This window comes from Arvicola amphibius, chromosome 14, assembly GCF_903992535.2.
Source record: "Arvicola amphibius chromosome 14, mArvAmp1.2, whole genome shotgun sequence".
In the NCBI taxonomy this organism is placed as follows: domain Eukaryota; kingdom Metazoa; phylum Chordata; class Mammalia; order Rodentia; family Cricetidae; genus Arvicola; species Arvicola amphibius.
In genome coordinates this window covers 18,818,688-18,829,529 of record NC_052060.1, presented here as the reverse complement: position 1 = coordinate 18,829,529, position 10,842 = coordinate 18,818,688, and the positions used below count along the sequence as shown (strand labels likewise).

Below are 10,842 nucleotides of genomic sequence, written 5' to 3'. Positions count from 1 at the left end.
GCTGTCCCTAGAGTTCTGCCATGTAAATGAGCCCTCCCACGACATTGTGACATCACTGAGCATTAGCTAGTGGCTGCCCACGTGGACCAGGCCCTTGCCCTGCTGGGAGCAGTGGCCCTCTCGTGACAGAGTCACCTATAGGGCCCTCTACCTTCAGGGCAACTCCCAGAGCATGGATCCCTCCTGATTTCTCTCTGGCCCAATGTTCCTCACAGTAAAACTGCTCCTGGGCCGGAGATGCAGCCTGAAGGTATCTGGAAAAGAGAGTGTGGCCACACTGAAGAAGCTGGTTTCTCAACACCTGCAGGTGCCAGCGGAGCAGCAGCACCTGCTGTTCCGGGGCCAGCTCCTGGATGATGACAAACACCTCTCGGATTACAGCATCGGGCCCAATGCCTCCATCAATGTCATCATGCGGCCTCCAGAGGAGGCAGCGCCGGACAAGACCCACCCGCCCCAGCCCCTGTGGCTCCAGCTGAGCCAGGTCCTAGGCAAACATTTTGGGCCTAAGGATGCCAAGGCGGTGCTGGCGCTGGTGAGGCAAGAGCATGAGGAGCGTCTGCAGAGGCTGAGCCTGGAGGCCCTGGAGCAGTTGGTGGGCCGGCTCCTGGCGCTGCAGCAGCTTGAAGAGCTGGCCGAGGAAAAGGAGGACCTGGCTGCTGCCTCAGAGCTCCAACGACATGATGAAGGAGCCAGAGAAGAGAAGGAGGAAGAGAAGAATGGGAAAAAGGCTGATCAGCAAACTGGTCCATCCTAGTCTTTTGCTCACTAAACTTCCCCCGGCCTGATTCTTCCGTGTTCTCGGGTGATGTCTCTCATTTTCCTTCTCCCAATGGAGTCGCATTCATCCCTCTTATTGAACCTTGAAGGAGCTGGAGGGTATCGGGATCCTTCTACACCCTCTAGCCTGTAGGTCCTCGTCTGAAGTGCGAATGATTCTAGCACCATCAGTCTCTGCTGCAAGAGTTCTGGATGAGCCAAGGTACCTACAGGGACTGTCAAAGTTCACCCCAGCTCTCGGGGGAGCAGTGTTGCTCAAGCCTGGCTCAGAGAAAGGCTCCATGGCTCTAGACAGAGCCTCTCCTCCTCCAAAACAGAAAGACAGTTGAGTCTGTTGTCTGTCGTCCTCATAAACTCCAGACCCCCAATAGTATAGAGAAGAGGAAGGGCTCTCAGCTTCCCTGGAACTCTTGGGAGGTTGTTCAGGAAACGACAGTATTAGGCAGGTGGTCTGCAAGTGTCACACTCATGGGGACAGTTGTGACCTTTGCACACTCGTGGGGGCAGTTATGACCTTTGCACACTCGTGGGGACAGTTATGACCTTTGCACACTCACAGGGACAGTCTGAATAGTTATGACCTTTGCCACATTCTCAGTATTTAAGGTGGCACTGAACTCCTCATATCTGACTGGCTTTGCCCAGTATTCATTTGGAAGAAAACAAAATCAAACAAAACAGTACCGACCAGGCCCCATTTCTTTTTTTTTTTTTTAAATATTTATTTATTTACAATTATTATACAATGTTCTGTCTGTGTGTATGCCTGCAGGCCAGAAGAGGGCACCAGACCTCATTACAGATGGTTGTGAGCCACCATGTGGTTGCTGGGAATTGAACTCAGGACCTTTGGAAGAGCAGGCAATGCTCTTAACCACCGAGCCATCTCTCCAGCCCCCAGGCCCCATTTCTTAATGGGGCGTATGGCCTCAGTGAGGGAGGTACACACGAAAAGCAAAGCGGCGTTATGGCAACACAGCACAGTCTACGCAGGCTCCATGACCTGGTGCTTCCGACTTGTAGAATATGCCAGAGCAGGTCTTCTGTCTTTCCGGGGTTAAGAGCACAGCCCTAGATGAGAGCCAAGGAGCCTAGTACTGTGTGTGGGTGGGACAAGTTCAGGGTTGCTCATTGAGAACCATGGTCCCTCATTTGCTGTTGAAGTCCCCTACTGTACCTGAGGAAGTTTGAGTCTTGGGCGCTGGAGACGGAGACTGTGCAGGGGCAAAGGGAGACAGATGCTTGTCAAGGAACTGGAAGAAGTCCTGCTGTTCTGGGAAACACTCTGCCCTCAGCCTATAGGGCCCTTGGCTCTCAGCTTAGGCCAACCAACATCTTGGCTAGAATCCTTCCCCTGTAGGATGCTGAGGCTTTCTACTTGTACCACAGTATCCACTCACCCCAGAGATATTAATGCAGGCAAGAAGCAAAGATGCTATGGTTGGGAGCAGTGTTTTCTAGCAGGGAGCTCCACAGAAATGGCGGGAAGGGCCTGGAGACCCTCTACTGGGAAAGCCTATTTGGTGGCGCTGTCCTGTCATTTCTTGGCTAGAGACAACTTCATTCTGCTGGTAGTACTCAGCTCTACCATGTCTGATAAGGGGAGAAAAAATTCAGGATCCCAAGGGTCTGAATGATCTCCTCCTGGACTCATTGCCCACAGGTGAGGCTGGGGTGGGGTCCAGGCTGCTTCAAGTTCCTATCCCGATCTCGCTCTCATTCCTGGGCCATTTGCCATCTGCCGGGAGATCTCATGATGGGTCTGTGAATTCATTTGTGCTGGGCCTGTGCCATTTGCCAAAGGGGACAAGCCTATTATCTTTACATTAGGGGCACTAATAGTCCATTTCCCAGGAAACCTCTGAGCGATAAAAGTAAGTGGGCCGTTTTATTCTCTTTGCTGAGGGAAACTGGCATGAAGGACAGGCAAAGCCTTTGTCTCCTCTGGCTAGTCCTAGCAGCAGAGAGCAAGGACAAGCAGTTAGCCAGTCTCCAGATCACTACTGAGTTCATCCTTCCCCGGGCCCTCCTGCTCCATCCGCTCTCAAAAGCCAAGCACCAGAGAGCATGTGCTAACATGTGAAGCTTGGCAACTTTGAATTTGTCAACTTCCCCGGAGATAGTGCCACTCAGTGCAGTGTCTCTTGTTGCATAGTTATGGGCTCTGTTCCTGAAATGAATTAACATTTCTAGTCCTCAGGGAAAAGCAGGTGCAGATCTATTGAAGACACACAGAGTGCATCAATAATGTGGACCAGGTTCTCAGCAGGCACTGAGTCTCCCACGTGAATCCTGCTGTATGTAGATAACCCCAGCTCTTGGGTCACCTGTCACAAGGCCTCTCCACTATACTAGGGACCAGTGGAAAGGCTGTCTGTTTCCTACTCTGCATCTCCACTTGGGAGGACAATAGGAATAGAGACCAAGCTCTTTGTGCAGAAAGCTCTTTTAAAAAAATATTTATTATTTATTACGTATACAATATCCTGTCTGCGTGTATGCCTGCAGGCCAGAAGAGGGCACCAGATCTCATTCCAGATGGCTGTGAGCCACCATGTGGTTGCTGGGAATTGAACTCAGGACCTTTGGAAGAGCAGGCAATGCTCTTAACCACTGAGCCATCTCTCCAGCTTAAATGTCTCACATGTGCAGAAAGCTCTTTAACTCCCCACATTATCTCTCTCCTCTCCCATGAAAGGGCATGCATGTTACTAGAGGTAGCAGCATTGCTCTCGGGACAGCTTTGTGCTCCTGTCCACTGAGAAACCGCACTCCCCATCATTGCTCCCTCCTGGACCACCTACCTGCAGTCCCAAACCCCTCTGGTCCCTGGCAAAACTATTTCTAATTGAAATAGGAATGGCGTCTTGGCCCATGTGCTATGGCACCATTCATTTATTTCACCAACAAACATTTTTGCGCCTCTGTTATTGACTTGTATCAGCTCGATTGAGATTCCTTAGGCTTGGGTAATTGTCTTTTGAATATTAAATGCCTCCCTTAGGCTCATGTGTTTGAACACTCAGTCCCCTGTTAGTGATGCTACTTTGGAAGGTTGTGGGACCTTTAGAAAAGAGATTCTCTCTGGATGAAGTAGACTTTTGAAGGCAGACCTTTGGATTCTATAGTCTGCTCCTACTTCCTGCCTAATGTGATTAACTGTCTCATGCTCCCACCACTGTGGGCCACTTACCTGGACTGTATCTTCCTACATTGTGTTTGTCAGACATTTTGTCACCGTAATGAGAAGAGTAATGGACCACAGAAAAGTGTTGAGTACAGTTTTGGAATACTGGAAGTTCAAGATCAAGGTGCCAGTCAGTCTGTTGAGCTGCTCCTCATTGGCAGTACCTTCTATATGTCCTCACACAGGTGAAGGGCAAACAGGCTCCCTCCCAGGTCTTTGCATGTACATACACATGAGCGTATGGGCCTGTGTATGTGTATGGGAGCAAATGCAAGTATGTGTGTGAGTACATATGTGTGAAGGAATGTATGCACGTGTGTGCAAGCGTGTCAGGGCCAGAAGTCCTCATTGTTTTCTAGGGCGGTTTGCTGCTGGCCTGAACAAAAGCCAAGTAGACTAGGTTGGTTGGCTAGCAAGTTCTAAGGATCTACTTGTCTATCTTCCTAACGCTTGGGATTACAAGAAGAAACTACCAGGCACAGCCTTTATGTAGGTGCTGGGGATCAATCTCAGGTCCTCGTGCTTATGTGGGTGATGAACACTTTACTGACTGAACTATCTCTCCAATGCTTCTCCCGTCTCTTATATAAGGATAAATTCCAATCACAAGGGTAAAGCACCTGCTAAAAGGTCAACCTCTTAATACTATTATTGCATTGAGAAGAAAGTTGTCCATTCCTTATCAGCCCCCTTTTGAGCTTTGTGCTGGCAGCTTGAGCTGGTAATAGAAGAGTACTGGCTTCTGGACAAGAGCAGTGCTCCCCCTGCTGCTGTCTCTTGCTGCAGGGTGAGCTGAGGGTTTAAGTGGTTCTCCACCTTCCTGATGCTGCGACCCTTTGCTACAGTGGTGACCCTCAACCATAAAATTATTTCATTGCTACTTCGTAATTATAAATTTGCTAGTTATAAATAGTAATGTAAATATTTGATAAGCGGGATATCTGACATGTAATCCCTGTGAAAGGGTTGTTCAGCCCCCAAAGGGGTCGTGACCCACAGGATGAGAACTGCTGGCTTGGGGAAGTCCCCGATATCCTGCCTTGACCTAAGATTGAGATGTGGCAGGTAAGCCACATCGCTTTTCTCCTGGCTCTGTTTTATTTATTTTGAGACAGGATCTCACTATGTACACTGGGCTCCTTGGACTCTCAGTCTTCCTGCCTCAGCCTCTTGAACACTGATTTTATGGGCCTATGGGTAGGCCTGGAAATCTTCCCTTAGTTCTGAATGGCCAGGCAGACAAAGGTCTGTCAGGGTGAAGTCTTGAAGTTGTAGAAGAAGCTTACACTAATCCAGAGCTCAAAAGATGCCTGGGTACCTGGTTTTAGAAGAGAGTCCCAGAACTCTCTGCTTCTACCCCTCATTGGCTCCCCACCCCCATCACAGCCTATTTGCTCAGGATTAAGTGAGACTTTGGTTGTTTAAAGTTTCCAGCTGTTTGAAACTGGGGAAGAGGGGCATGCATGGGAGGAAGTGGAGGGCATGGCCAAACTCCCCAGAAAAGCACCCCAATCCAGTTGAGACGCCTGAGGGAAGGCATGGTAACACTGCATTGAGATGTGCACCAGATGGGATGGGCAGGCTGTGGGCATCTGCCATCTGTGCTGGGAGAGGTTCCATTAGGGGGTGACACTAGGGGTAGAGGGCCAGCTTCTATTTCCACATCTGGTACTTAGCTTGAACACAGGTTTGCTTTTGCTAAATGAAAACTATCATTGTGGGAAAGGCTATAATAAATGTAAGCCTGTCTGGATGTTATTCTAAAATTATTGAAGTTAATTAACCCTCACTACAGTGGAGAGGCTGTGTGGAGGCACCCATAATCTCTACCTACTGGTATCTAACCCTTTATATAACCCCTTAGGAACTTGCTCCTAATTAACAAAATCGCAGTGTGAAACACAGTGTTCAGACCAATCCCCAGATAGGTACATCCAGATAGCCATTGGCTAATATGGGAGCTCTGGGTGGCCCATGTTTGCTTTGAGCTTTGGGCGAGTCACATCATTTTTCCGAACCAGAGATTCCTTCACTCACAGAGTGAGTTTGATAGGAGGAGAAGGGGCTGGGCTTGAATTCCAAGGTGCCTTCTTGGGCTAAGTCCTATATCGACAAGAAGTCACACACATGATGTCGCCAGGCTGCTGGAAGCTGATGCTTGCATGGATTTACTATGAGGCATTGAGGGCTTCTCAAGATAGGTAGCATGGAAATTATAAACACATTAAAAAGCGACACTTAAAATCACATAAAACATGTTTAGGGACACACGCCTAGGAGGATATTATGAAAAGAAGGGAAATTCAACCAAGGCAAGGTTTGCAGGGTTTTTGTTCTCTTATGAAGCTATGGTTTGGTAAAATGGCTAAGTGGGTAAAAAGACACTTGACACCAAGCTTGTCAACCTCAGTTTAATTCTCAGGATCCACATAGTAGAAAGATAATACCAACTCCCACAAGTTGTCCTCTGACCTCCATATATGCACCATGGTACACATATGTGCACACATACATAATAAAAAAAAGTTACTTATACCAAGTAGTGGATACATGGGTATTATGCATGATCTCATTGTTTGGTGGCATGACTTACATGCTACTTAGGGTCTCAAAGCCTATTTGAAGATAGTCACTGGGCTGTGTTCCCATCTGGGAGCTTGATGGAGGAAGAGCCCACTTCCAAACTCACATAGGTTGTAGGCAGAATTCTTGATGTCATAGAAACCAGGGCTTTGGTTTAATGGGATGTTGGTGCAGGCCATCCATAGTTCCTCAAAACTGCCTCTGACCTCGTCATACAAGTTTCCCAACACGGTTGCTTCCTTTTTTTCAGGCCTGCAAGGAGAATTTCTAGAGAAAAATAGATCAAGTTCTACTCAAGCCGATGTAATGCGGCATCTTATCCCCATTTCCAGATTCTATCAGAAGCAGGTCAGAGGCATTGTCTACATTCAGAGCTGGGGGCCATTATACAAAGTCACGAACACCAAGAGGTGAAGACCATAGGGGCCCTTACATCTCCCTGAAGAAGGTGTGATTACGTCACTGCATTCCTGCATACATAAAAATCACTGGAAATGAGCCAATTGCTTTATTCTGTTGATCCTAGCAGAGCTTAGAGGAAGTGTGCTCATTCCTAGCTATGTCTTAAGGAAGCTTCATGGAGGAGGACACATTTGAGCTACTAAAGTAGGGGAACTGAAGGACTGTAGTCACAGGAGACTTTTCATGACACCTGGGTCCACATGACACTTGGCTGAGTATCCCGCATATCTCACCTTTCTGGATGCTTCATGACAACCATGATGCTTAGAGACACAGACACATCCAAAAGGCACACTTACAAACACAGATTCTGCTATCTCCTATAGCACCTCAGACCATAGAGTGGGTTCTACAGTGGTAGTCTGAGTTGAAGAAGTGAGCCAAAGGCCACTTGCACTGTGAGGATAAGATTTGGCCTTTCTGGTTCAGGCTGCTGAAATTGAGTTGACCCAGCCCAGCCCAAACCAGCCAGCATGTCAAAAGATCCTATGCTACATAGTCAAGGACACAAAGGGAAGGCCTAGCAGAGCCAAGTAGAGACGCTGTTGGGGTTGTAGAAACAAACAGCCAGACCAGTTCTTCTCCCCACAAGCAGTGTAGGATACAGTCAAGACAGAAGTGTTCCTGGGGAGTCCTGGGCGTGTGAAGGGTGTCACACTTCTACAGTGGCCCCAGCTGGACTTTGTCAGGTGCCTACTTACATACATCAGCTCACACATGTGTGCACGTGGAGCCCCTGCTCTGTGCACACTCTCAGAGGTGACAAGTTTGCTTCTGGATCCCTGGCCTGGCTTGGCTCATTACTCTTGTGCCCTGGGCTGGGCTTGACTGGCTGCCAGCCTATGGTAGGGGAGTGACCAGAGGGCAGGCTGCCCTGAATCCTGCTGCCAAGCCAGCTGTCACTCCCTGAGGTGGCTAAGGTGGAAAGAGTTGCCAAACCGAGGTCCAGGTGCCCTCTGGAGCAGATGGTTCTCCCTACTGGTCACCTCCCACTCTGGCTCCCTTCCTTCCTTGGGTGACCTTCCCTTCTTCTGTCCTTTCTGCTTTCTTTCTTGGACCTCTTCTCTACCACATGCACATCATCCTATTCTCTTTGACCCCATGTGGGCCAATTGGACGGTATTGTATGGACATCTGGGTGCTTCCTTCGGCTTTCTGTTTCTTGAATCTCTTTCCACTTAGCCCTGCTTCCCATCCATTTGAATCCAAGTAGTTGTCTTTCCGTGAAATATTGTCAGCCAGGCATAGCAGTGCATGCCTGTAATTCTAGCACTTGGAAGGTTGAGACAGGAGGATTTCTGAGAGTGTGAGGCTAGGACTGAGCTACACAGCAAGTGCAAGGCAGTGGTGGCTTCTGACAAGACCTTGCCTCAAACAATAGCAACAGCAAAACATACAAAGCAAAACAGATGGAGACACCATCGGTGGCCTCTCGGTGTGAACTCTCATTTATTGCCCTAGACTTATTTATTTACTTTTTTTATTGGTGTTTTCCAGACAGGCTTTTTCTGTCTTGGCTGTCCTGGAACTCACTCTGAAGACCAGGCTGTCCTCAAACTCACAGAGATCCACCTTCCTTCCCCTCCCTAGGTCTGATTAAATGTATGTGTCACCAGCCCTTGGCAATTGCCCTAGACTTAGTAGGCTGGCAAGGACAGGGATCTGGAACCTATGACGTTTGGATATGTCCCTGACCTTCTACTTCCACCATGTCTGCAAATCTAATTCATAGGTAGGTATATAGGCAGTTTCTCACGGGGTGCAGTGAGAAATAGTTTCTTTTCATCCATGCATTTTTGTTAACACACCTCCCCCAAACATCACACACACACACACACACACACACACACAAAGGGCGCAGACACCTGCATAGGCAAGGTCTTCACAAACAGCCTTGGGCGAGATGAGCAAGCAGGCAGAGAGGTGAGAGTCCCAGGCAACATCTCTGCACCTGCTCCGAGAGAGCCAGACAAGCTGCTCTGCAGCACAGCAACCAGTGCTTTTCATGTGGGGTTCCTGTTCTGTTCCCAGCTCTGCCCTGCTGGCCTTGGGTACCCTCATTCTCTTGACTCAATTCCTGGCTCCTTGCTATGGGCTGCTTGGCTCCAATAGGCTCCAGGGTTGTAAATCCCAGTCTAGAAAGGCCTGTAACCTGAGGAGTCAGCAGGAAGCCCCAGCCCCTGGATGGCTCCTACCTGCGCCTCCATTCTCTCTGACAGCATTTCCCATCAGGGTGATTTAAAGGCTCCCAGGCTGCCTTTGGCGGCTCCCACTGCCCTTGAAGAAGGGTGATAAATCTGAGGTAACTACCGTAGGCCTGCTGGCTGTAAACCTGTCACAGCCCGATGCAGCAGAGGCGTGTCTGCTGTGGGGCTAGGCAGGTCTACCTTCTCAGCCAGCAGCCTTGGGATGGGTCCCCTGGGTACCTGGGCCTGGAGTATTATTTATGAGAGTCTCAAACCCTGGGATCAAAGCTTCTGCTCCTCCAAGAGGTCAGGGCACTGGCCCTTGAAGCTCCTCTATGGGCCTTTCCTCTCATCCAGACCACCTCAGGCCACCGGTGCTGCTTAGAATTGAGCTATAATACATTGGGGAAAGCTTCAGCCCTCCTGGCTTCCTCTGAGTCCCTTCCATTTTATTTCTTTTACTAGCTCTGGGTGCACCCCCTTTCATGTGTGCACATAAGAACATGGACTCTGCAGAGCTTAGGTGGTGGAATTGCAGGGCCAGGCCTCTAGCTGGGCAGCAGCAGCCTGGATCATCATCAGGCCCTTGGACTTGGTCTCAGCAGGCCTGTGGCTGACCTCACAGGGCAGGGGACTCTGAGGTGGTATGCTCATGTTAAAGTGAGTGGGGGGGGGGAGGAAATCTCTCCAGACCCAGTTTCTCTCTGTGGTACCTGAATTCCTAGAACCATCTTGGTCCCATGCCTTCTCTTTATGCATAAGACGGAAACCCATGGGGCAAGGAAGAGACCAATGGGGTCAGAGAATAAGTCTAGTCTTTAGAATTCTCTGAGTGCACTTGGAATCCAGAACCTGGCGGCTTATGATTCTGTCTTGAGATGCTCCCGGTGAGACTTGGGTCACCTGCTCACATGGACTCATCCCTTTGATAAAGACAACACCACTCCCATGGGGTAGTAGATGGAGCCCATCAAGACAAGCTATGTCAACATTTTATAATTCTAAAGTACAAGGCAGAAATAAGAATTATTGTTCTCACTCTCCTACCTCCATGGGTCTCTATTGCACTCAATAGAACCCACCCTGTCCAGGTTAAGCACAAAAGAATCTATTGCAGGCAGCAGTGGGTTATAAGGTCAAGGATCCTGGCTTGGACATTTACCTGGATCACTGTGGCTCAGAAAAACATCACTGCTACCATGATTTGCTGCATGGTCCCTTTGGTTCCAGAAATGAGCACCTCAGGAACTCCAAAGTGCCTAAGTTTCTCTGTAGAGACATGTGTCATTTGGCTAATTTCAGCCTATAAGTCAAGTGAATGTGTCTGCTTTGCAGATGCCACTTGGCACTGAAATCTTAGTTGAAGAGGAGCCTTGAAGAAATATATTCCAACAGTTGTTTTTTTTTTTTTTTTTTTTTTTTTTTTTTCAAAAAGCAAGATGCTTGGATGGATTTAAACAGTGGCTGGATATGAGATGATACTGTGGTGGTTATGCTTGAAAAAGTCATCCTTGGGGTGAGAGACGGCTCAGTGGGTTAAGTGCTTGCTATGCAAACATGAGGACCTGAGTTCAGATCCCTAGACCCATGTAAAAAGTCATCCATGACATCACGTGCCTCCAATTCCCACTTTGGAAGACAGAG

At 48.7% G+C, this 10,842-nt stretch overlaps 1 protein-coding gene across 1 annotated transcript; it reads left to right on the top strand.

The window, feature by feature from the left end:
• Positions 1-202: 202 nt before the first annotated feature.
• Positions 203-757, top strand: Ubl4b (ubiquitin like 4B). Its single transcript, XM_038310842.1, has one exon. The coding sequence runs from the start codon at positions 203-205 to the stop codon at positions 755-757; it is 555 nt and encodes a 184-aa protein (XP_038166770.1).
• Positions 758-10,842: the final 10,085 nt, after the last annotated feature.

Bases quoted from the DNA above. Each gene is read 5' to 3' on its own strand.
- Ubl4b (XM_038310842.1), top strand. From the start codon at position 203: ATGTTCCTCACAGTAAAACTGCTCCTGGGCCGGAGATGCAGCCTGAAG.